This window comes from Podarcis cretensis (genome assembly GCF_951804945.1).
Source record: "Podarcis cretensis genome assembly, chromosome: 5".
Classification (NCBI taxonomy): domain Eukaryota; kingdom Metazoa; phylum Chordata; class Lepidosauria; order Squamata; family Lacertidae; genus Podarcis; species Podarcis cretensis.
Genome location: NC_137174.1, coordinates 30667903 through 30695653, shown reverse-complemented (window position 1 = coordinate 30695653; position 27751 = coordinate 30667903). Strand labels below are relative to the sequence as shown.

Here is a 27751-nt window from a genome sequence, read left to right as displayed (position 1 = left end):
TAGGATGTATAAAATAAAGCTGCATGAAAACAATCAACAGCTTACTTTGAACAATTAGTTTGCTGCCATTAAAATTAGTTTGCTCTCCATTCCAAACCAACTGTTTTACTAAACAGTTTCAAAGATCTTGTGTGCCTAAATTTAACATGCTAAAACTTAAAAACCCTGAAGAGATTTGACTTTTAAAATTTCCATTTACCATCCTCTACCTTGAATAAATTGTTTAGAAAACTATGCATTCAAAAGTTATGGGGCACTATGTGTAATGGATAGTTCTCACCCCTCCACCAAGTACTGTTCTTCAAGCTTTCAAGCTGACCAGCTTGGATGAAACTTGGAAAAATATATTGAAGCTACAAACAAACTAGAAAATGGCACCATCCACAATCTAGGCCTTGGATTACCATCACTGGCTTCATGAGCCATCTCTGTCCACACATACTAGGTGTCCTCAACCAAATGTCATTATGCATACTATTATCACATGACATTTTGTGGCTAAATATTCTGAACTTAGCGCTATCACTATCTAGGAGAATGTCTAGTCATGCAAATAGCGGCAGTGTGCAAGATAGCAGCAGCACTGCAGAATGATAGATGGAAACACTAAAAAAATGATTTGCTTTTCCAAAACCCAAATGAAAAAATACAACTTTTTCCAAACCACACTATCAATACCACTTTGCCAAGGTTCCTCTGAATTTTACATTCAGACACTCTTCCTACAAAAAACAGAGTGGCAAGTCTGTCCTCATCTAGGGAGCTAGTTTCATGCACTGCAATTGTCAGTCAAAGCACACTAGGTACACAGCTTGATTTTCCAGTCTTGTGGCAACTTTTTAGTTTTATATTCCCCCCCCACCCCAAAGCAGCCAAAGTAGTTTTATTTATTTTAAAAATGTGTTGCACCTATCCTGAACACCTGGTGAGTAAAGCTGGGATACACATAGTAGCAACTGGTATTGCCTGCTCCATAGGCTCTGAATTCAACACTCCGTATTAACTACATGGGCTATCAGCCATCTACTTAATGAGAACACAACTCTGGCAACACACTAATGAATTCCATGATGGTCTCAAGACTTAAGAGCCATAGCTGCACAAAAGCCATGGGCATATTCACATTCCATCTTTGGACTATTTCTGTGGAAGGAAATGTATTCCTGTGTGGGTTATGCAGCTGTGCCCCAGCCCAAAGAATTTAAGGAATTCCTCAACCAATCAACTGTAAAGCAAGTGGATATAGTTTCAACAGGTGTTTTAATGAACAGCATTAAAGACACATATTCTAGCAAGCCAGTCACCAAAAAGAGCGCCTTTAAAAATTAGTTGCTATGTTTAATATCCAGATATAGCAGTGGTGTCCTTTGTTTACTTACATACTGTAAGCACTCCTTCTCAAAGGCACTCAGGCCAATTGATCAACATTGATGATTTACTGTTTATTCTTACAGATCATAAACTAAAACTCCAATTAAGTCAACGTTGTGGATCCTTCCAGGGTAGTAGCACGGCTACCAGAAAATTCATAAAAAGGAACTTCAATGGAGGTGGGGGGTCAAGTGGAGAGGAGGAGAGATCAGGATACCAAGGTTTCAGTCTTGCCAGCCTAATGCTCGCCTCATTTTCTTCAAGAACGAAAGTTTTGGCCAAAGCCAGTGCGCCTCTTCTAGTTCCACACGTGACGTTTGCAGTGTTCAACAGCCTAGGAGAGAAAGAAAGAGAGGTTCAAGGCAAGGTCAGAGTGAACTCAATTCCCACAATATTAACAACATGGCTAAAAAAATTCATTAGGTCATTATTCCTGCATAGCTGATGCCAGAAATATTGGGAAACCCACAGGAATAGAAAAGTATGCCAAAATCTCATTTACTCACATTGCACTGGGCTGCAGTTTCCATGTTCTTACACCAATAACCAGGTCCCCGGACACATACGTCTGATCCCAAAATGGAATGTGATGATGTCACACAAACTCCAAGTTTCTGCAAGATGGACAATTAATTGCAGCTCCAATTTCCATTTTGATAAAAACATAGATTAGTCCTTCCCAGTAGTTCTTACAAGCCACATATAACTTCCCAAGATAAAAGTGTCAAGTTTCACTAGGACCGAGCAGACCCATTAAAATCAAAGGACTTTCAAAGATTGTTCTCAGACAATGTCCTAGCTAGGTATCATCCCATGGATTAATGTATCAATCAGCTTTACATATGAACAGCCATACTAGCTGTGGTACTTACACTACACACAAAAGTGGGATCCATCATTTCTGCCAATAGCTGCACAACCATTGGCTCATACTGCTCCACAAACTGAACACACTGTTGATAAACAAAGGAAAAGTAAAGATTACGTGACCCGAGCCCCTGCTAATTAATCAAGGATATGATTTTAAAAAACAGTAAGGAACTAAAGCCACTTCTTTGCACTGAATGCAACTCAATTGAAGTTAATATATGCAAAACTCAGTAGTTTCAGTGGAAGATTTTAGTATGCACTAGATCGGGGGTCGTTTAACCGGCCCACGAGCCACCCCCAAATCGAGCCGGCAACTTGGCGAGTCCCTGCGCCGCACTGTGCCAGTTTAGCATAGCGCACGGGGACTCGCTTGTGCAGCAACGGTAATTGCATCTGCGCAGGCGCCGGAAAGTACATGATCCGGCCCATGGAGGGATCTCTGCTGGAGTGAACTGGCCCAGGCGAGGTAAACCTTGCAGACCCCTGCACTAGATTCTCCTGAAATGATCTGAATGTAAATTATTAACTTGGCTGAATACTACCTATTGGGAGGTATCCAGTTTACTCTTTCACTTAATGCAATGACTTCTGTTTGTGCAGTGAACTCTCCCCCTCCCCAAATCTACACAAAAGGTCTGGGATAAGCCACAGAACAGCTATACGGGGCATGCGGAGACACACAGGGAGAGGAAATCCCAGTGCAGTGTCAAAAGTCCTTGTGCAAATAGAACAAAGGCTTTGAATACTACCTACTGTGTTTTTTACTATTGTACACACATTATACATTTATTTGTCCATGCTGCTTTTGGCCACAGGCTCCCAAAGCAGGGCATACACAACACACATAGCTTGTAAATCCAGATGGACTTGCAATATACAATTCAAGTCATTTGGTGACTGGGACTTACACTGTTAGTATTACCAAAGAATGAGACATTAGAGGTGATTTACACAACGCTGGTAGCACCAGTATATCAACTATTGTAGACACCTCTTTTTCCATTCTAGATCTACTATTCCCATAGAAAAGTGCACTGAAGCATGTCCCTCCACCGCATCCCATGGTTTGTATGCACTATCTGAATGTTAACTATGAATGTGTTACTGACAGGTTTTTAGTACAAACATTAAATCAATTTGCCAGGTGGTAATTTAATTGCCAAAATATGCACCTTCACTGTGAATTTATTAACAATATTAACCCAAGCTGCTATGAACAGAATAATCTGGGGAATAATGGATCATTCTACTCATGCCCACTATAAAGTTGTCCACGGATTCTGTCCCTGATAAAGTCAATGCTGAATGGGAGCCAACACATCACCTCTGGGAAGGGACAAGTGTCCTACTCATTTCAACAGCTCAAGGGGTTAACCGATACAAGTAAGAGCATGCATCCCTGTGTTTCACATGTGCCCCTTTACATTTAAATGCAGATAAGCATGTTTGTTGCTGGCATGAAAAGCAAATGTGGCAAATGACTTTTAATGTAATACATCATGGGGTAAATGATTTTACCCATGGTCCACATCCGGTTTTGTTTTGGATCTCAAGAGTCCTCACATGACTGCTCTCGCCAATAAAAACTCAATGAACAGACAGGACAGAGGTTGCCACTGCGCTACACTTACGCAATGCAAGCAACTACAGCTTCCTAGTCAGTTGCAATAAACTGTGGGTACAGCAACCTGTCTTGTTTTACAAGGGATTTGCAGAAATGTTTGCTCTTCCTTTCTTTGACTGCAGGTCTACAATGTGCTAAGTTCAATGTACCAGCAACTTACTGTGAAACACTGAAGTGATTGTATTCTTTGTGGCTGTTTGAGATGCACTCCTCTGTGCATCCTTCAGCATTCCTGTTACTTATGTGTTTTTGATCCTCCACCCCGCACAGCTGACAATATGCTGTGCTCTTAATGCTCAAACAGTTGCATATGCTAGCTAAGCAGACAGTAAGTTATTTCTGTGGTTTAGGCTGGTGAAACTCCATGTAAACATCTCATAGGGGATGGGGAAGGAGAGAGAAATAAGACCACTAGCCACTCAAATCAGCATCCCACCCCAGTTAAGGACTAGTTAATAAGGCACTGGAGGAGAAAGATTAATTCTGCCAGGTCACCAGGAGGCTAGTGCTCTGCTCCTTCTCACAGAGGAAAGAAATAATGCAACAGGCAAGGGAAATACGATAGATCACAGTACCTAGTATGTCTTGTGCTCATTTGTCAAGCCTTGCATGGTTACAACATACAACCAGAAGATTAGAGCAGAAGCCAATGTTGCTCACTAGTCACACATAATGTTTTAAGCTTTAAATACAGGTGTGTCTAATACTAATTATCTATTTTACCTGGTCACTGACAGACGCCGGCAAGTAGCGGCAGACTCTTTCCAGAAACTCTTCAATTTCAGCAGTGGTAGCATTTTTTGCCAATTCCTTGTCAGCATATGCAACAATCATCTTGCAGACATCACAGATGTCCCCAACCTGCGGCTGCACTGGAACATTTTTTTCTGAAAATACAAGAAGAGTCCAATGTTCAAAGTTTTTTCCTATAGCCACTTAACTAAAATATGCAATACTGAAAAGAAAAAAAAACCCGTGTGGCACCAACTAAAAACATGTAGGAGTGCTTAGTGTAGAGTACTTGTTTCCTTAAGTTCTTACCAGCAGGCAAAGTATTGTCTGAGCAGCACCTCAACATCACACACACCATTTTAGGATCAGTTGCTTCCAAAAGCATGTCAATTATAGACTTCCCATAGACATCCACGAAGTCCTTGCACTCTTGTCGGTATTTTTCAGGTAGCACAGAACAGACTTTCTCCATTCCATAAACCATCTCCTCCTAGTACATACAAAATGAAAATGTTAAGTAAAGTAACTTTCGTGATAATAGTTACAGAGATTGTAAAGGGACATCATCTACTTACCAAGTTAGAATCTGAAGCTATTTGTGTTGAGCAAGTTAATACATTATTTTAGCAAAGAGATATCAATACCTTTCCTATTTATTATTCCACTCTCTTAATTCCTTTCAGTGTGGCACACAGCTATTTAATGTGGATTACACAAAACCGTAACAAAGGAAAATGTGGACTCTGATTCATCAAATACTATCTATAAGAAGTTGGAAAAACTCAGACATCGTGTAAGCATAATATGAAGTTATGCTATAAAAACCTAGGCATACTATTGCTATGATACTAACACTTCTTTAACAATCAAAGCAAACAGCACCTAGACAGCAAGATGTATTTAGGGGAAAAGGTATTTAGTGTCCCTATCCTAAGAGATACGTAGGTAAAAGATACACACCTCTGTCTTATTGCTTTCCAGAAGGCTGGCCACCTCTTCTACCATTATCGTACATGCATCACACAGAGAGAAAGATTCTGTTTGACTCAAGCTATTCTGTATATTGGAATAAATAACATATACAGCAGTTCAGAATACATTCAAACATCTAACACATCTAGAAGACCACCAGCTACAAAAACATGAAATGTGGTATGACTTTTGGTTCGAAGTCCGCTTGAGTTTACAGAATACATGAATCTTTAAAATTACATTTGCATAAATCCTTTGTATTTGTCCCACTGCTTATCTCTGAAAAAAATAACCTAAATTGTATTATTTTCAGGTTCTACTATCGACTAAAGTCTGTGCAATCCCTTAAATGAAATCCGTAACTTTTAAATGCTGTGGACAGCATCCAATATTTGAGGCTAACATTTAAGGCGGCATGCTTAGCTGTGGCAAATTGTGAATGCTTTTGAGTACTAGACAATCTAGACTTTTACTTTTCTTCCCATACAACAAAAAAACATTTTGCTTAGTGAGTACAAATTGTTACTCGTGGAAAGGCAGAAGACTAACACAATTTTTTATTTTCTCCCTCCACTACAGAATTATATGTGCAGAGACAAGGGGCTTAGGGTGATGGTCCCAAGCTATTCAACTATAGCATGTGGATGGAATCCAAAAAAGCCCAGGTATATATGGCAGGGAGGGAGAAGACAGAGCACAATTTTGCCATCCAGCAGGAACTGCTTGTGTCGAGAGGGGAAGAACAAATTCCAGGCAATTTAAATAACACTCAGTTATCAAAATCACTAATCCATTTCCCAGTAAGCCGCCTCATACCTGGTCAGATTATAATGCCATTGAGCTTAGATTTACTCAGCCAGGCAAGAGTCCTCCAAGGTCTCAGGCTGAGGTGTTTGCCATCACCTCTACCTGACCCCTTCTAAAGGTCTATGCAGGGCTTGAAAATGGAACATTCTTCCATACAAAATAGGTGCTCTTTCATCACTGAACTATGGTTCCTCCCCAACTATGGTTTTCTTTGTCAAGTAATTATATAAACAAAGCAATTGTATCTGCCTACATGTTTTATTTATAAAATTATGTATGCACCACTATTCATATGTATTAAAACAGTCGTATAGAAAGCCATACCATAAAAACCATATAAATATTTAAAATCAGAAATCAGCTAACTATTATGGAAAGATGTAATCTTAAGTGCCTGCAGAAGCCTTGATAACTATAGTAAAACAATGCTAAGGCTGAATATTTTTGTTATTTACCTGCTAAGTATTTTGTTATTAAACCTTGCCAACCACTGGTTATGATGGCAAGAATCTACTGGATGACATTAGTGGCATCAAGGCTGAACCAGATAATGTCATCCCACACCAAGAGTACTATATAGACTGCTTAACACCAAATCTTACCTCAACTGGTTCTACCTTTTCTTGAGAGATAACTTTTGCAGGTACCAGAGTCTGGAGAGGCACAGATTTCAGAGAAGAACAAAATCCAACCATGCCACAAAGAACCTGGGGTTGCTGGAGACATAAAGAACACTTCCAATTATTTCCTGATAGTCTGCAGGAAGGAGAACTAGTCAAGTCTCAGCACACCACACACTAAAGCTGTGAAAGGAGTTTCAAATGCCTTTCAGATGATACTACAGTGATACCTCTAGTTACGGACTCGATCCATTCCGGGGTGCCGTTTGCACCCCGAAAAGTCTGCAACTAGAGTGCCACTTCTGCGCACGCACATGGCGCGATAGAGTGCTTCTGCACATGAACGTAACTATACACTTCTGGGTTTGCCGTGTTCGTATCCTGAAAAAAATGCAACCGGAGACTGACATAACAAGAGGTACGACTGCACTTGAGCTTTCAGTTTGAATTTCTCCAATAATTGAACTGCCTTTAGTAATTCAACTGTAAAGGTAAAGGTAAATGGACTCCTGACTGTTAGGTCCAGTCGAGGACAACTCTGGGGTTGTGGCGCTCATCTCGCTTTATTGGCCAAGGGAGCCGGCGTACAGCTTCCGGGTCATGTGGCCAGCATGACTAAGCCGCTTCTGGCGAACCAGAGCAGCACACGGAAACACCGTTTACCTTCCCGCCGGAGCGGTACCTATTTATCTACTTGCAGTTTGACGTGCTTTCGAACTGCTAGGTTGGCAGGAGCTGGGACCGAGCAACAGGAGCTCACCCTGTTGCAGGGATTCAAACCGCCGACCTTCTGATTGGCAAGGTTTAGACCACAGCGCAAAATGCTTAAAAGTTGACTAGAGACAAGATTTTCTTCCTCAAAACTGAATGCTTTAGAATGGCAATCCAAAGGAGAGCAGATACACAGTCAATGCAATGCTTTCTTTGCTCAACATACCTCATGATGCTACATTTAAGCAGTACTCAAGAAAAACTTGGGTGTGCCAGTGAATTACTGATTCTCTAAAAGGCACTTTGCTAGATACCATATTTATGCCCAGTTTCAGGAGGCATAAATATGTGTTTCTAGGATGACACTAATTAGCAGTTTGCATTAAACTGTTTTGAAGTAGCCAATTCACATTTCCACACCAAAGAACAAGATCCAGCCATTGATAAAACCAAAATTGCATTTGGACAATTTGAATTCTTTTTCTGAACTCAAATAATATATTATCTGTATCTGAAAGACACAAGCTTTCCTACCTGCAATTTACTGTTCAGTGCACCTGCATGCAGACTGTTACAGATATTGCAAAATTTATACCATGCTCAACTACCATAACCACTGCAAGTTTTATACCTTATAGAAAATACTTGTTCCATTAGTTTACTTGTTTAATTATATAAATATTTCATAAGGTACTTCCTTTGCCCCAGGAACACCCTCCTTCTTTGCATTCCATTCCTTCTCCGCTGCAGCACGCTACTGAGCATATTCAAATGGAATATGCTATTTAATTAGTGGCAGTTACTTTTAGTTCACTTTGACCACTGGTCTTTTAAATATGAGGAAAACAGTGCAAGTTGCTTGCCATTTGAAAAAGAATGTGTACCAAGATATTGGAATATACATCATATATAGCTAAATTAACAGAAATTAAGAACATTTCTACACATTTTCCAAGAGTTATGCCAGCATCCTGCTTCTCTCAGGACAAACTGAATATTGTTTAAGAGAGGGTGAGCTTGTTTGGACTTCACAATAAACCACAGCTTAGTATGATAGAAACAAACCGCAGTTAACCTTGGGCTAACATACTCCTTCTAGCACAGCCAAGAAAAGGAGATGGAAACTGTGGTTATGCATTATGTCCAAAATCAGGTTAATCTCAGTTACAGTGTGTTGAAACAAACCAGCTTAAAACAAGTTGGGTTTGGACAAACAAACAAACAACAAAAAATCAGAACCAGAAGCAAGAGTTTCCTATCTCTTCCTCACAGCTATGTCACAGGAAGGTGGGATATAATATTCAGAAGCCCAAGGCTTGCTGCAGCTTGTTTCTGTCGCAGTAGCCATGGTTCAGTATAACATATGGACTGGTCCATTAAGTTGCAAATACTATACAGCTACAGCACCTGGTGATTCTAAAATCATGCTTTTATAAACAGAAAGTACTGCAGAAGCTTTCCCTACTACAGATTAAGCTTTGTTACCTAGCATGGGTGTTTCCACCCAGACAGCCTTTGATGGAGAAAGTCCTCCCTATTTCTAAACACAGGCAAAACCAGGTATTTTCTCTTTCCTTTTGTAAACTGGACATCAAGTAGTAGCATGCACTTTTCCTTCAGAACTAAGCTACCATAAAGCAAGGCATATAAGCTTCAGCATTTTAAAGTCTGTTGCCCAAAGAATTCTCATGCAAGAGCAGATATGCCAGGGGAGAAAAAATTCAGCACGTTTGTTAGATATGGAAAAACCTTTCCTCTCCCCATTCCGCCCTCACCTCGTGTTTCCCTCGTTCATGCACTCAAATACAGTACTAGAACCAGCACTACACATGCAACATATATTGCCACTAAACTATGACAGGCGCAAGGTCTTCCTAGAAAGGTTACTTTAACAGCTATGCCCAAAGAACATTATGGAGTTCCAAAAGCCCCATTCGCTGTAGTACCCTATTGAAGCAGAGTATATGAGCTTCATGGGGCCCTCTGAAGCTCCATTACTAAAATACACATTAGAAGATAATAAAAATTGGGACTCCCTTTTGGTTCAGAATAGCCAAGATGAAATTTCATTCGGCACTTGGAATTACTATTTTTCCAAAGCCACTGTCTGGTCCTTGAATCTGTCAAAGCTGAATTCTGTCACACCACATCTACCTCTAAGCAAGAGTTTAAACTACAGCTGCGGGGGTGGGGCGGAGGAGGGGGGGAGAGAAGCAAGGCACCACCACAAGCAAGTTTCTCACATACCTGTTCCTGCTGTTGACAAAATGGAGAGAAAGGAAGACATGGTAAGTTAACAGGAAAATAACCAAGCAGTTGAATGGTGCACAGATTTTCAGAGGCAGGAAATCTTGCCAGGGACCAAAACGTGGGTGAGATTTGTTTTGCTATGCTTAAAAGCCAACATTTATTCATTTTTTGATACTTGGGTCATTGAAAGTAGTATGGAAAATGCCCAAGTGCAGATAAAATATACAGTAATGAATCTAAGTGCTATTTATCTTTGCTGCCATAAACCGAGGTGGAGCTTCAGTATCTTTCACTTAACTTTTTGTTAATACAAAAATGATTGCACATGGTTGGGTAACACACTTTAAAGAAAATGGTCATTTAACAAGCAAGTATTCTGCTGTAAGCAGCAGCTTAGATTCAGCCTCTAAAGCAGCCTTTCTCAACCTTTGGTCCCCAAATGTTGAACTACAACTCCCATCATCCCTAGCTAGCAAGGTCATAGTTCAGGGATATTGGCAGTTGTAGTCCAACAACATCTGGGGACCCAAGGTTGAGAACCACTGCAAGCGAGACACTTCAATTATGACACTGTCAAACTACCATGGTTATCCTATACATATTATTTACTGTATTAATCCTCACATCACACCTATTAGAATGACCCCTTCAGAACTAGAAGTGCAATTATTAACAAACAATATTCCTCTTACCATATGCATCAACATCTGGATGGCTAAGTCTGAATACTGGGAGATGTAGGACTTGCACTATTAGAAAGAGAAGATGATTTGAGATGGAATGTAAATAGTATCATATATACAATATCATTTAAGCCACCATACTGTTCCTAAAATAAGTCATTTGCCTTATGTTACAACAAATTGCCTTCTGATCCAATCCTTTATCAGAGGAACTCACAGATGCAAACATCCCCTCCTTTTATCTCTCAAGTTTGTTGCAAGAATGAGTAAACAGAGATGGTGATCTTGGCAATGTCACCAAGGGAGCATCATAACCAAGTTGGGATTTGAACTTGGTCTCCCTGTTTCTACTTTTCCCACAGGCTTGCCAAATAGGGCAAAATTAGAGCTTAAATAGTGTGAGTTTAGAGCCACTGTGGAAGAAGACTTTTAAGCTTTACTATTACCTCAGAAAAGTGACTGCTTAGACTTTAAAAATGGCATTAAAAATCGAATCGTTACTTTACTGTAGCACTTATCCCACTGACACAAGATAAACATAACCATATCTATTCAATTACCAGATCAGCAAACGCAGGTTCAATTTGTTCACACTCTTCTTTGGCATGCTCAATGAGAGAAGTCACAAAGGTTGAGTTGGTCCTCACGGCTTCCTGAAGGTCAGTTATCAGTTTAACACAATCTTGACACACATTGTCATTTCCCTGCAATGACAAGCATTTAGCACACCTTAGTAAGATTACACCTTTGAAAGAAGAACTGAACAAAGCTTTATATAGTATTCTAAAAGGCCTCCAATAAACCAGTTCTAATACAAGAGGCCCTGAAAAGCAGTGATGTTTGCTCCCCAGAATAGGATGGGTCACTTTTTGGGGCCAAAGACTTTTGATTAAAATCCATTCATAGCATATACGTTTATAGACTCATTCATTCAACTTGTTTAAACCAACAAAGGATTAGTGAAACGTTGACCAATAAATATTTTTCCCTGTTACGTTAATGCCCTCTCCAATTGCATGGAGCCCGGACAGCCCCGTGGTTCTCCACGGATCTGAGGGCAATGAAACAATCGTTGAGACGGCTAGAGCGCCGGTGGGGGATAACTCATTCTGAAGCTGACCGGACTCGGGTTAGAGCTCAATGTCGAGCCTACCAAGTGGCGGTAGCGACGGCGAAGAAGACTTTCTTCACCGCCTCTATTGCATCTGCAGAAAACAGCAGCAGGAGACTTTTTCAGGTGGTTCGCAATTTAGTTGAACCACCTGTTACATCGGGGCCCAGTACGGGCCACATGATCTCCTGCAATGATTTTGCAAAGTTTTTTGCAGATAAAGTCGCTCAGATTCTGGAAGAGGTAGACTCCACCGTGGGAGCAGGGCCGGGGCGGAAGAGTGCTAGAGTCCTGTCTAGTCAAATTGCGTGGGATCAATTCCAATCTGTTACTTCCGAGGGTGTGGACAGGGTGCTTGGACAAGTGAAACCAACCACCTGTCTCCTTGATCCTTGCCCATCCTGGCTTATAAAAGCTAGCCGGGAAGGGCTGGGCAATGGGCTTTGTGGGGTGGTGAATGCTTCCCTCCGTGAGGGAGCCTTTCCAGACCCGCTGAAAGAGGCGGTTATTAAACCGCTTCTTAAAAAACCATCTTTAGATGCAGCCACGATGGCCAACTATCGCCCAGTCTCAAATCTTCCATTCTTGGGCAAGGTGATTGAGCGAGTGGTTGCTGAACAACTCCAGACACGCCTGGATCCCTTCCAGTTGGGATTCAGGCCTCATCATGGGACTGAAACTGCCTTGGTCACACTGGTTGATGATCTCCGGCGGGCTAGGGACAAAGGTAAGAGCTGTTTCCTAGTTCTGCTGGATCTCTCAGCAGCGTTTGATACCATTGACCATAACATCCTTCGGGACCGTCTTGAGGGGCTGAGAGCTGGGGGCACGCTCATACAGTGGTTCCGCTCCTTCCTCCTGGGCCGTGTTCAGAAAGTGGTGGTGGGGGATGAGTGTTCAGACCCCTGGGCTCTCACTTGTGGGGTGCGCCTCAGGGTTCTGTCCTCTCCCCCATGCTTTTCAACATCTACATGCAGCCGCTGGAAGAGATCATCAGGGGGTTTGGGCTGGGTGTTCATCAGTATGCGGATGATACCCAGCTCTACCTCTCTTTTAAATGAGAACCAGTGAAGGAGGTGAAGGTCCTGTGTGAGTGTCTGGAGGCGGTTGGAGGATGGATGGCGGCTAACAGATTGAGGTTGAATCCTGACAAGACAGAAGTACTGTTTTTGGGGGACAGGAGGCGGGAAGGTGTGGAGGATTCCCTGGTCCTGAATGGAGTAACTGTGCCCCTGAAGGACCAGGTGCACAGCCTGGGAGTCATTTTGGACTCACAGCTGTCCATGGAGGCACAGGTCAAATCTGTGTCCAGGGCACCTGTTTACCAGCTCCATCTGGTACGTAGGCTGAGACCCTACCTGCCCGCGGACTGCCTCGCCAGAGTGGTGCAGGCTCTGGTTATCTCCCGCTTGGACTACTGCAATGCGCTCTATGTGGGGCTACCTTTGAAGGTGACCCGGAAACTACAACTAATCCAGAATGCGGCAGCTAGACTGGTGACTGGGAGCGGCCGCCGAGACCATATAACACCAGTCTTAAAAGACCTACATTGGCTTCCAATACATTTCTGAGCACAATTCAAAGTGTTGGTGCTGACCTTTAAAGCCCTAAAGGGCCTCGGTCCAGTATATCTGAAGGAGCGTCTCCACCCCCATCGTTCTACCCGGACACTGAGGTCCAGCACCGAGGGCCTTCTGGCGGTTCCCTCACTGCGAGAAGCCAAGTTACAGGAAACCAGGCAGAGGGCCTTCTGTGGAATGCCCTCCCACCACATGTCAAAGAGAACAACAACTACCAGACTTTTAAAAGACATCTGAAGGCGGCCCTGTTTAGGGAGGCTTTTAATGTTTGATGTAGTACAGTATTTTAATATATATTTTTGGAAGCCGCCCAGAGTGGCTGGGGAAGCCCAGCCAGATGGGCGGGGTATAAATAATTATTATTATTATTATTATCATCATCATCATCATCTTTGTCCTGGAGAGGTTGTATCATTATTATTCCAGAGTACAGCAAGATAAAAACTCTGCATGAGCAGAACTGACCTCTCAGTTACGTGTCTTGATACAACATCTATTTTGTTACTTCTGATTTGGTAAAGAAGCAGGCTGATAAACCGATTAAGGTTTGGATAATTTAATTTGCAGATGCAGTAGAACACTTTGCCAAAAGCATCAGCTACATAGACTGCTAATGCTGAAACCAAAGAAGTTTATTTTGTACAGGCTTGTATTCCAGAGTTTTGAGTACAGTCAAGCTATATTTGTTAAGAATTATCCATGGGAATAACCCATTTGTTGTACAGTCCCATTGCAGTTAAGATCTGACATGCTACATTCTCACCTGAGATTCTTGCTTGGGTTTGTCCTGGGGGTAAAGTAGTAATGGCACATTAGCCATGAAGGGAGATGCCAGTTCAGAGAAATCTAGTTCAGGAATTTTGTTAGACTGAAGCTGTTTCTGCAATTTCAATGTTGCCAGATGCTTCTGAAGAGACTGGCACAACGTGAGTGCACTGCATACAACTTCAGGATTATCCTATAGATCAACAAACAATACTTCATGTTTATTTGCTTCTATCTACTTTAAATTCCAAAGAAGAAATGCCAGACAAGTACCTGACCCCCAAGAATCAAGTAGAAATAACAACAGGAGCTAAGCAGCCAGCACTTGCTTAAGCTCCACTCCACAATTGTTATTACCAGATCTAACCCTTCTTCTAGCCCTAGCCATCAAAGGTTTATCACCCACCACACAACATCTAAATGCTTGAAAAAGAGAAGTATTAGGTTCACCAAACGGAAGCAGCCAAGCCCGCTTAGCTTGTCCAATTAATTCGGAATAAAATAAAATTGCTTCAGTTTCAGTAGACTACTCACAAGCTCCTCTTTGATCATATCCAGAATATTTGGCAAGTAAGCATCCACCATTTCCTTGCACTGAGATACCAGTTCTTGGTCAGGAAGAAACTCACATGCTTTAGTCATGTAGGCATTTATTTCCTCCTGTAACAGAAAACAGGTGATTTATAGCCTCAAGGACTGAACAGATTTGCCTACCTTTCATTTTCAGAAAGAAACCCTTAATGATTCCCAAACCATGAAAGAGGGTCATTAAAATTAGTGTACCTGTAGCTAATTTTTAAAATCAGCACTAAAAACCTGAACAGAAGACACAACTCTTGCAATCTGTAGCTCCTTATGTAGTGGAATCCAAATAAAAGTAGTAACTCCCCTTCTAACAAGGAAAGTCAGGTAGCCTTTGTCTACCAGTAGAGTTATAAGGTGGTTGTTTTTTACACTGATTTCAACAATCTGATAATGCAATTGGAATTCAAGTATTTGACTTTGATCCCTGCACCACTGCAAGGCCTCAGAGCAGCTCACATCAATGTTTTATACATTTCAATAATTTCAATAATTCTGTCCCTAAAGGGCTCATAATGAATATGTTATCCAACATCCCCACCACTCAATTTCAACAGGGGAATTTCCAATTTAGAAAATGTAATGTTTTGTACATTTTTATACAAGGGGCATTATCAACTGAACTAGCATCCTGCAAATTATGTATCGGATTAGACCACACCAAAGCTCCACTCTTACCTCCGTGGCATTGTCCTTCAAGACCTTGCCAGCCACAGCTACAACTTCTTTGCATAAGTCACAAGGGATGCTTTTCTGAGGAGAACATACAGCTTTTATCAATAAGGACACGTGCATACTATTGCCCAGTACTACACTAGTATTGCCTCTTACCCTTAAGAGAAATTACAATTCATCATTCACATGGACCATGACACCACCCACTGATAACTGTTCCAGTAGCAGGATCTAGAATACCATCTAGTCAGGTTGCGTGGGAGAAAATTCAGCTGCTGCAACCCAAGGATGTGGTTCAATCGCACATAGCCTCAACTCTTATCCATCATGGCTTTCAAGAGGAAGCTGAAGGGGATTGACTGGGTGGATCCAAATGGCAGTGAAACACTTCTTTGTTCAAGGGGGCGGTACCAGCAGTTTCCAAGAACCCCAGAAGCTTTCCCTGGAACCCAAAGTTTATATTAAGGTAAAAGGTAAAGGTACCCCTGCCCGTACGGGCCAGTCGTGTCTGACTCTAGGGTCGTGCGCCCATCTCACTTAAGAGGCCGGGGGCCAGCGCTGTCCGGAGACACTTCCAGGTCACCTGGCCAGTGTGACGAAGCTGCTCTGGCGAGCCAGCACCAGCGCAGCACACGGAAATGCTGTTTACCTTCCCGCTATAAAGCGGTACCTATTTATCTACTTGCACTTAAGGGTGCTTTCGAACTGCTAGGTGGGCAGCAGCTGGGACCGAAAGACGGGAGCTCACCCCGCCGCGGGGATTCGAACCGCCGACCATGCGATCGGCAAGTCCTAGGCACTGAGGTTTTACCCAGAGCATCACCCGCGTCCCTTTATATTAATATCCCCCCTTTTAAACAAGGTCCTAAAGAGGATGGTGGACATCTTCAGATACTTTTGGAAGAAACTGATTCTTTTGAGCAATTATAACCAGGGTTCTGGCTGAAACACCCTTGGTCATCGTGATGCATGATCTCTGTCAGAGAAGGATAGGGGAGTGAAACCCTACAGATTCTCCCTGATCTCTTGGCAGTATTGGTAATGATATGGCAGCACTTCTACATTCAGTTGAACTCACTATGCAGCACTGTGACAATGTTGGAGACATTGTTGTTTTAATTGTGTTATTTTAGCTATCCCTGTCTGTTGTAAACAAAATACTGGAATATTATGGTTTTATTTTGTGATTTTATGTTATTGTGGCCTGTCCTGGGATTGGCAAGAAATGTGAGATATAAATAAATATCTGCAATAAATTTCATGTAGGCTACATCAGGCGGCAAAAGCACTACTCTCCAAGTCAGCTTCCTAGTTTGGATAAAATAGGGAACCGTTTTAATAAACTCTTAAAGTGTACATGGGCACATTTGTTCTTAGTCAAATATAAACTGTAGCTGATGAGAGAGAAATTGGGTCACATTTAATAACATGGAGCATAACACCAAAAACCTGCCAGATTGTGTGTTCCTTCACATAAAGGGACAGTTATGCTCAGTGATGACCTGTCCTTGATCTTTGAAAGTTCTAAGAACTTAGTTTTCTTTCAACTCAAGTTATCATGCTCAGTGTATATGCATGTATATTGCGAGTCATCACTCCCCTTTCCTTCTAAGCAAAAGATATGCAAGTGCATGGCCAAAGACTTTGGGTTCTGATCCTAAGTATTACTGAAGGGACAGGATACCCAAATCCTGTCTGTGAAATCACCACAGGCCTCAAAACTGTTCAAAACTGTCCAAAATTCCTTTTGTCTTCTAAAAATCCACAGCTACAGCTCTTCTGTGGATTCTCACAGAATGCTGGTACATAGGCAAAATGTTATTCTTTTATCAGCACGAGAAGGCTTCAAAAGGCTAATGAATAGGCTCTGTCATTGCCAAGAATACTCAGGCCTGGGAACTGACTTTTATCTCATTCGGTTGCAACATCTTGGACATGCTGAACCACCAGGGCTCCTCGACCCACCCCCCTTTGGCTTCTCATTCCCCCTTTCCTGGGAAGGGTGCCAAGAGTCCAATAGTCCCAAGACAGCTTTCTGTTCATGCTCAGAGAAACTCATGGGCAGGACTCCTGAGGGAGGAGAAAAGGGGAGGGAACTGGAAGGGTATATATGCTCTGTCTCTGTGCACATGACTGTGAACTCGTGCATGCTCTTTGTGAGTTATCACACTTGCTCCTTCTACCAGTTCATGGATGGTAGAAATAAAGCTTTTTCTCTGAAACTATTCCTTGAGTGTTTGCTGACTCCCATTTTCCCTTTCCCGGGCGCAATATTTTTCCCACCCGAGGGCAAAGCCTCATAAGGCTACATTTCTAAAGCTCTATTTAGTTGCAAACCAATATAATCAGTCAGCTGGTATGCTTGCTTTGTTCAGAAAGCATGGATTATAGAACATTTAAATTTACCAGGGAAACAAAAATTAGTTCCAGTTTACTGTCACATCAAAAAGTTGGACTTACCACTGTAGGCTTGTTCCAAACAGTTTGCCGACAATGCTTAACTGCATTGCAATGAGATGCAGTCTGCAGGTTCTGACACCATACCTCAGGACCTTTTGCGCACTCTCTGTGCAGTAGGAGGGGGCTTGCCAAAGCTGTTGGGGGAAATTAGTTTTCAGGTTATTTGTTCAAAAACAGGTAAGTCCACTTAAGTAGTTTCATTCTGCTGAGGGTCTTTAAAGAACCTTAGAAATAAAAATGATAAATTCATACAACAGAAATGAATACACAACTGAACAGACCTAGGTTAGCATTAACTGCCATAGCACTCTTCACACCATACATTTGAAGCTATTTTTGTGTATTCACCATTTACTAAATACAGATGCATTAGAGTAAGAGAAACTGACAACTGGTGAGCTAACATGTTGTGAGGCACCTGTCATCCACCAATTAGGAACTGCTAGATAATTTTGTTTCCTATAGAACAGTGGTTCCCAAACTTCCCTTCCATCCCGATCACTTGGAAATTGCTGAGGGTCTTGGGAGACTGCTTAGTAAATTTTCTGCCTGTTGTAGCAACTAATGCACTGTGCCAGATGCTGTATAATTTTAAATTGTATCACTATTGCTTTTTTATTTCTTATTTATGGTATGTATTTTAACCTACCTAGGGGGTCCATGGCACCATTCACGTAACAAAAACTACTATTGAGGTATCAAAATTTTCAAATAGCTTGGGGCGTCTGAAAAATCAGGAGTCTGCAGTACTTGGCTAATTGGGAGCCACTGCTCTAGGATTTTCCTCCAGTACTGCCCCCTGCAGGAAACTATCTTAAATTCACAATGGAACAAAGCTGAGTAACATGGTTATGGACATTTGCTTTAATTTAAGAATGAAAGCAAGAGCTGTACTGCATGCATCTGTGAAGGTCAGGCAGTGGGGGATAGTTGTTGCTGCTGCTGCTCCCTCTCCCAGCTTTGAGGCTCAGAAATAAAACTTGGGAGTATTTTATTTTATTCCCGTGTTTTAAAATTAATATTGTTATAGCAAATTCACAATACTTTAAATGGATTATGATTCAGAAGACAGCAAGGTCAATCTAGCATCAATACTTCACTCACTGGATTACTCAATTATCAACATTTCAGGCTTGATGATAAAGAGAGCACTTCAATTACTGCAAAAGAGAACATCAAGCATTTAGTCTAGTTTAAGTATTATTGCCAAGTTTATTGTTTCTATAATGTACAATGGCTTTGCCACTAAAACCTCTAATTCTTCCATCTTCAACAGTAAGGCAAGAACTGGAGAGTTTGAGCATGTGCAAACAGGGACATGAGGTCTTTATCACAATAAATTTTCCAGTCATACAATCTTCCACTTCCTATAGCAGCCTTCCTCAAACTCAGCCCTCCAGATGTTTCTGGCCTACAACTCCCATGATCCCTAGCTAGCAGGACCAGTGGTCAGGGATGATGGGAATTGTAGTCTCAAAACATCTGAAGGGCAGAGTTTGAGGAAGCCTGTCCTATAGTCTATAGAACATGGAAATTGGAAACTACCTGTATGTAACTACAGAAATTCTGATGAGACTTTTAGTTATCTAGCTTCTAGGGGAATTTTACTGGGATGGACAAGGATATAAAGCAGCCTGTGAATGGCTGGTTTTGTCTATTACTAGACACAGCCTGATCCTACCATTACATGCAGGACCTGCTTTCCTAACACAATGCGTTCTCAGGAAATCATTCATTAAGAGAGTGTTTGCATAATGAACTGATGATTTCCCATTACTTCATATGGGAACATTTCTAATCCATGCTTTTGCCCTCCATGCTTTCTGCCTGAAACTGCTGCAGCTAATCAGCAAAAGCCAAAAAGAGAAAACATGAATTTGTCTGATCTCTTTCCCACCCTCCATGGTTTCTGCCAAAAATGTCTGCCACAAAACGCAATCTAGTAAGGAAGCAGGCAAAGTGTGTCTGTTCAGATATGTTTGTGTAACAAGGTTTGAGTATAATTATTTGTGTTTGGATAACTTAAGATTTCAGAAAACAAGCATTCTGATAGTGGGACCAGTGTTGTACTCTGCAATGAAATGATTTCAGGGTGATCTTGGGACCAATAAGTACTGATGTCCATGATAGAAATTTCTTAAGTGGTATCAGAATCCACATGATAGCTCAGTTAGTAGAGCATGAGTCTTAATCTCAAAGTTCTGGGCCCACGTTGGGCAAAAGGTCTCTGCATTGCAGAGGGTTGGACTAGATGAACCTAATGGTCCCTTCCACCCCTAGAATTCTATAGTTCTATGCAGATGTAGCTGCTTTCTTTTTCAAGTTACATTACTGATATTGGTAAGTAACACTGCAAATCTTATGCGAACAGAGAACTATGTTGCGCATGAAACTGAATCAACTTCTAGATAAATCTTTCCTTTGGAACATGCAGTACTTTGCAATCTAAAGCACATATTTCAAGTACCACTGAAATTAATACACACATACTGACATTTTTTTTCTTATTACAAACCCAGTATCTTAATCATGGTTAGAGGAGCAAGTCTCAAGCTCACATGTGCTCCTCTCACGTGCAAAATCTTCCTTCCCTCCCCATCATTCATCACAATGTAGCATTATACCAGCACTGGCACCAAGTATAGCTGGCTGAAGCTAGGGATTTGCAAACCAGCAGAGATGCTGCATTAGTGTTGCACACGTAAAACATCTTGGCAACGGGTGGGAAAATGGTCAAACAGAGCAGAAGATTGGCAGGGCAGGGGGAGTACGGATTATTTACAAGGACAGGCTAAGATACTTAACGTTTGTAAGGACACAAGCTAAAGTGCTTTCTTCCCACAGGCTTCAATGTCAGATGCTCAGTCATTTTGCGCAACTTAGAGCTTTCTGTATTGGCCAAAGGTCACTCCTATTTTGTGCAAGACTTTACAAAAGAAATGACAGCTAAATGACATTCTTCTTGTTCTTTAGGGCTATAATCCTAAATCAGATGTAGAAAACTCACTGGAACTTGCTTCCATAAAATTTATGAAAATGTGCATGCCTTTCTTGTTAAAAGGGCTTAAAAGATACAGTAAATTTACAGCTATGTCCCATACTGAAACATCTGAGAATAATGGATTTAGAAGGTGCTTTTAACCAAGGCAAGAAGCACCCTCTAGAGGCAAAAGGTGAGAAGTTTTGACCTATTTGCAGTAAAGTTCTCCAGCTCTTAATTGTGGACGAAAAAAGTTTCAATACAAAGTTGTCAGAGGTTTTTCAAACTTAAATTAAATGGTCACAGGTAAGCTAGTCCCTTGATCTCAATTTCAACATGTTTTTGGCTCAATAGTTTCTGCAACCCAATATGGACCGAGGAGAGTGGAAGAGGCAGAAGTTTGCTTGTGAGCTCATGAAATGGTGCACTTGTGGACCTCAAATTCTGCAGAGCCAAGAGACTTCACTATATCAGAATCACAGTGCAGAATGACAGTTCACTGTCTACTTGGCAGCATTTTTGCCATGTATTTGAAATCAGCAGGTCAAATGCTTAGTCAGTTTAATACTAAATACTTATTACAGCAGGCCTTTTAAGTGAATTCAGACTTCATAGTTTAAACTGATTTTACCTTTACTCCATTGAGTTGTTCATCAATTACAATTATAATTGTGTATTTATTATTATGTCAATTTATATACCAAGTTTTGTTTCACATGCATGTTGTGGAATGCATTCATACCTCAAACCAATACAAGGCATTTTCTCTTTTGTTTCCTTAAAGCAAGGAGGAAAGAAAAACTAAAAACTGAAGTGATCCATTTAGTTGATACTTTGCCCAAGATGCAGCTGTGAGTCACCAGATTTACAGAAACTATCATTCACAAATGATAAGTTATCTCCAAAGGCGAGGCTTGAGGCACCAAGCTTTGGAAAAGCAAAAATGTTTATTTAAAATTATGCAATACTATACACATAAATCCAACCACAGCTAGGTGCTCATCATCCAACAGAGAACTTTAATAAAAGGAGGGTGACTAAAAATCAATGCCTTTAATTTAAAATAAAATAAGAGACCTGCCCAGATTTGATTTAAATTGGATTTTTTAAAAATATACAATCTCTCAAATAGTTAGATTAATGATAAACCTCAATAAAAGCATGAAAGTTCTTTAACTTAATCAAGGAATGTATCAAATAGGTTGAAAAACGTCCTTTAACTGAACCTGGTCAACAGAAGCCCTGGACAATGACTCCCACTTGCACAATGGGGCTTGCCCCCCCCCAAATAGTTGGGGGATGGGAGAACCTCCAGAACAGTGCACAGGGAAGGTGGGGGGCATTCTCTCTATGCTTGCACAGATGGAACATTTATATAGTGCAGTACTGAATTCCACCCAATGAGACCACTTTTCAGGCTTTACCTATTAAGTACATACATTTCATTTTCACCCCATGAAACAGTTTGTTATTGAACTAAATAGAGCAGGTTTTTTAAAATCAGACCTTCTAAGCCCTATAAGTCCTGGGCATTTTGTTTGTGAGGGTGCAGATGAAACATAGCAATGAAGTTATCCAAGGATTTATGTTCATGTATTTCCTATACTTAAAACATCAGAGTCATAACTATTATTGATTAAAAAAAACCTTACAGTATTAGCAAATATTTTAAAGGGACGTTTTTAATGTTTGATGCTTTACTTTGTTTTTAATTTGTGGGAAGCTGCCCGGAGTGGCTTGGGCAACCCAGTCAGATGGGAAGCATATAAATAAATTATTAGAAAAAAATATATGCAGAGTGACAAAGTTGTAATGCCTCCTATAAACAGTAGTGCAAACAGTGCAAACTAGTATCGTTTAGTGGTTAAATTTGCAGTATTGTTTAGGAAAGATGAACCAATAGGAAACTTGATTTAACAGTGCAATCTTAAGCAACACATCTGCTTTCTGATGTATTTAACCAACACATCTGCTTTCTGGTGTATTTCCTGTACAAATTAAACTGCAGCCCAACTGTTCTTAGTTGGGCAGGGGCAGGCAGGAAGTGAGTTTCAATCTTTGTTTTCTGCCCTTCCCTAAATTTCTATGGAATGAAATTTAGTCACACCTGCATTTTGGATGGAGCTAACTTACACAAAGCTTGGATTATATCATAAATCATTAGCTTAAGATCTGTCTTTCCTCTTGCAATCCTAAATCATGATCTAAATGGTTTTTTAATTGCTGTGACATAATCCACCCTAGATGAAAGCACCACTTCCACTAGTTCTCCCTAAGTGCTGGGATCACTTCCATTTGAAAGGTGTTTTTTTTTTTTTAAGTTAAGTAGGCTAGCTTTATATTTATCACAAAATATCAGATGCCTTTGCTTGGGCTACTCACCTCCCTTTCCCTTTGCTGCATTCTACAAGCATCCAAATAGTAATTCAAGAATGAGCATAATTATTTGTAATAATTCTGTAAAAGCAGTGTCACACAATTTTTTAACAGTATTAAGCAGGATATATTCTTAAATAAACAAGCTAGATGGCTCTTAAGTCATTCATTGCAGAGTTCAGAGAAAGTGACAGTATCGCAAGAACACTCTCTTAAGCAGCAGACAGGAGCTTTAGTTGCTACTGTTTAGGCATGATAGCTGTGGAAGCTCAGTGTGCAAGGGGAGTATACCACTAAACCCCAACTGCTGGGGTCAGACATTGGACAGCTCGTGCCTTAGGAACATCCTAGGGGCACCTGGCCTTCCTGGAAAGAGGATGTTGGGACTAATTCCTATACTGCAGGGAGGTGAACTAGATGACCCTTGGGGTCCCTTCAAACTCAGAAAGTCTATGAAGCCTATCACAGGGAGAGTCTGCAGACTCCTCATCCTCCAACTTCACTTGACTGCAGTGCCAGGGTGTTCAAGATAGCAATAACTGGCTTATTAAATATGTTTTTCCACCTCAGGTAACTTTGAAAGGATTTCCTTTGCATGACGCACCTGATTATTTCCATTCCTTTTAAAATTACTGCTTGTCTATCTAGAGAACCAGTATACAAACCTTCAGGGTTCAATTCAACCCGTGTTTCGTCATACTTGGTGCTGCAACATTAATTGTTGCAAAATTTAACCCCTAAAGATAAAGCTTTCTTTGGATTATCCACCCACAAGTTTATGTGATGCTTTGAGAAAGATATGTATCATTTGCGGTGAGAAACCATGTTCAAAGTATGCCTCTTAGATACAATCCTCAAGATCCAAAGCAAATTCCAGAAATACTTGATGGTAGCAATTTAACTTTTCTAGAATTTACAGTCCTCTTGTTGAAAAGACAAATGTAGCTAGCTAAATCCTGGCATGATCGTTTTCTACAACTAAGAATTGGGTTATTTCTTGCCCCCTTTTCTTCAGGTTCTCAATATATCATGACTGGCTAAACCATTTTGTGGCCTGAAAGCTTGTGGGCTTATTTACAATGCTGTTCCAGCTGCTGCTCTTCTGCATATATTTTGGTTCAATGGCTTTATTCTCTGCTTTCCACATCATAAACTGCACCTGCCATCAACCGCAATTCTTCAAAAGAAACCTTTCTGCAGGTATTTCAATGCAGTGCTTTTTGCATCCAGCTTATACTATAGAACAGCTTCCAACACACCAAAGCAAGTATTTGGTTCCTGTGGGGGTACGCTGCAAAGCTGAAACGTAAAGGAACTGATGGAATGGCAACATCATAAGTGGAGTTAAGAATTTACAACTAGGAATAAGAGCCAGACACCTGAAGAATCACAGCTTATTTATCTATTGGGAGCGAGCTTGATTCAGTGGCGCATTATGACATTTTCATGCCCAGGGAATGCATATATGTAATAAAAACAGGGCTAAAATGCCAGAAACATAAGGATGCTTGAAGCATTTGAGGAAGCCACAAGACTTCTGGAATTATGGAATGGCCAGAATTATGGAATGGCCAGGTGCTGTTAACAGATGCGCCAATCATGAAATACCACGTCTAGAAGCATTGTGCCCTTCCATGCCAGCTGTTGTGAACAGGTAGGAGAGGACAACCTGTCAACTTCACACCTTCGCCTTCCAGGGATATTTGAACAGCAGCTGCTGGGAAACTGTTGGATTAGTATGGATCTTTTTTTTGGGGGGGGGGTCATCTAAGGTCCGAAGGGACCTTGGGGTGGCATGGGGTCACCTACTCCAGCCTCCTGATCAGAGCAGCCTCAGCTATGCAAAAATGCAACTGCAAAACCATTGACCAGCTGTTTGGCCAGAAAAAGAGGGGGGGGGGGGTAACGAGTGTGTTAAAAAACCATGAATTCAGTTGGCGGCGATGACGGCGAGGGCGGGCAGTTCCCATTTAAGGTGCTGGAGGGGGGGAAAGGGCGGAAGCTCGGCTACGCCCCAAACCTGGCAATAAACAAACAACAGGTCCCCGAGGCCGCCCTCAAAACACACCCGACGGCGACTTGCGCTTTTCTTCTCCAGAGCGTGTTTCACTGTAAGGGCGTCTTACTATGCCTTGCAAAAACATTAACAATAATAGTACTGTATCTGGGCGGCCTCCGAAATATAAAAAAACGCAGGTCTTCTAAAGGACGTCTTCTCAAGGTGCGGCTCAAAACGGGCATGTAGGGGCACGTCTAATAATAAATCCTTTGCCCACCGTGGCGGAAAGAAACGCAGGGTGAGGTGGGGGGTGGGGGGTCGCCTTGTCGGGGCAGGGCAAAGAAGGGCGCTTTCTAATGGCGGCCAAGAAAGAAAGCGGAGCCCCCCCCCTTTAAAAAAAGAAAGGAAAAAAGAAGCCACCCTCCCCTCCCAGGCACCTCGCCGCTTTCGTTTTCTGAGGTAAAGCGAAGATTCTGTGCTGTTCTCCCCCTTCGTCGCCCTCTATCCTCCTCCTGAGGGAAGCGAAGAGCCCACCATTTTTTATTTTTAAATGGAAGCCCAACCAAAGCAAAGCAACGAACACCCCAGGGTGCCTCTTCCTGCTTTTCTACTCCCTGAATAATAACAATAACAGCTGCAGCTGCTAACGGGACCGAGGGCGCGGCCTCGCTTTCTTACCCGCCGCCAGCGAGCAAAGGAGGACGAGAAGAGCAGAGCGCTGCATGTCGGCTTTTCTCTCGGGCTGCGCCGTCTGCAATGCGGGAGGGTCAGCTGACAGGCAGCCTATATAACCAGCAGCGCCGCCGACTGGGAGGAGGGAGGGGGTAAAGCCAGCTACTGCGCGTGCGCGCCGGTGGGTCGGCTGAAGCTCGGGAGCCCCGCTCCCGCATTGCTGTTGTTGCGCAAGCGTAGTGGTAGACCGAGAAGAAAAACCGATTCTTCCTCGTCGGCCTGGTCTCGTAGTGCGCATGCGTTCCCCCACCGGTTCCCTAGCTCCCTGCAATCCTCTCCGGGTCTGGTGACACTGATTCATCTTAGACATGAGGGGAGGGGGGTTGTGTCATAGACGGGAAGAGGCCGGGATGGTTGATTAGAAGGCTATGAAAGCAAAGTCATGTGAGAGGGGCGGCTGAAGCTCGACCCCCTCCTCTTTGTGTTTGCTCAGCGTTTGCTGAGCACAAAAAGCCTGCGTAGGCAATCAATGTAATAAATGTATTCGTCGGGATTGCGTGCAGCCCGATCCTGTGTATGCAGCTGTGTAGTGCGATTTTACACCCAGAGGTTACTGTTTTGCAACTTCCCTAGTGCAAAAATAATGGCATATATAACAGATCTTAAATCTTCTAATGAGTAACAAGTCACTCCTGGTGGGATATACTCTCAGATAAGTCCCATATTCACGTACGTACTCACAAATAATGTGTTCCTAAGTGTGTATAGGGCTGTGGCCTAAGGCAATTAGGTAATCGTAACAGAGAAACTGCAAAAAGCAAAGGGGTTTGCTCCTTTGCTGTCCTCTGCCTACTCAAGGGATTCATGCTCTTAACACACACTCACTTCAAATGAGCTTTTGGTCCTGATAGTATTTGAAGTATCCTTTGTGAATCTAAGCTCTTGCGCCATGGCTGCAATAGGCCAATTTCTTCCACGTGCCTTTACTTTTGTTACATCGTAAGTGGTCACATGGGACGCAGGTGGCGCTGTGGGTAAAACTTCAGTGCCTAGGACTTGCTGATCGTAAGGTCGGCGGTTCGAATCCCCGTGGCGGGGTGAGCTCCCGTCGTTCGGTCCCAGCTCCTGCCCACCTAGCAGTTCGAAAGCACCCCTAAGTGCAAGTAGATAAATAGGTACCGCTTTATAGCAGGAAGGTAAACGGCGTTTCCGTGTGCGGCACTGGTGCTGGCTCACCAGTTGCAGCTTGTCACGCTGACCACGTGACCCGGAAGTGTCTTCGGACGGCTCCGGCTCCCGGTCTCTTGAGCGAGATGAGCGCGCAACCCTAGAGTCGGTAACAACTGGCCCGTACGGGCAGGGGTACCTTTACCTAAGTGGTCACATGCAGGAAAAAAATAAAATTGTGAAATGTATGCTTTAAGTGTGATTTCTTAGCTTTAGCAAATGGAGAATTTGGCAACTTAGGCACCAGGTAAAAACATTCCTTTTCAACCAGGCCTTTGGATGCTTTAACAATCTATGACCTTTTAAATGTGTCTGGAGCGGGGGTTATTGCTTTTGTTTGTTGTTATGTATTTTGTGTTTTTATACTGTAAACCAACCTGTGATCCTCAGATGAATCTATAAAATAAATAGAAATTTCTAGATTTCTAAACTGCTATATAACTGAAGGTTGGCTATGATCCTAAACTACCATCACCCTCAGGGCAAAGGGGTTTGCTTCAGTGAGCTAAACCAGGACTATGCTGAAAGTGTCTTTTGTCTGTTATCTCTCTAGACTAGGATAAGACAAGCATTTCTTTACTGTGGGCTAAATGTCACATTTATAGTAGTTCCACAGGTAGAACTGATGTGACACGTAGCCTCCACTTTCAAACATCTTAAGAGTTGTCAGGGGCATAAAATATT

The 27751-nt window shown here is 42.0% G+C and overlaps 1 protein-coding gene across 1 annotated transcript; it reads right to left on the bottom strand.

The window, feature by feature from the left end:
• Positions 1-1241: 1241 nt before the first annotated feature.
• On the bottom strand, positions 1242-26002 carry LOC307216250 (prosaposin-like). The gene is made up of 14 exons (XM_079976294.1): positions 25847-26002; positions 17814-17947; positions 15357-15431; positions 14631-14756; positions 14095-14289; positions 11201-11344; positions 10650-10706; positions 6979-7092; positions 5558-5653; positions 4907-5087; positions 4589-4752; positions 2244-2324; positions 1878-1985; positions 1242-1705 (listed from the first exon to the last, which is right to left on the bottom strand). Exons 1-14 carry the CDS (start codon positions 25890-25892, stop codon positions 1670-1672), a joined length of 1557 nt encoding a protein of 518 aa, XP_079832420.1. The 5' UTR covers positions 25893-26002; the 3' UTR covers positions 1242-1669.
• Positions 26003-27751: the final 1749 nt, after the last annotated feature.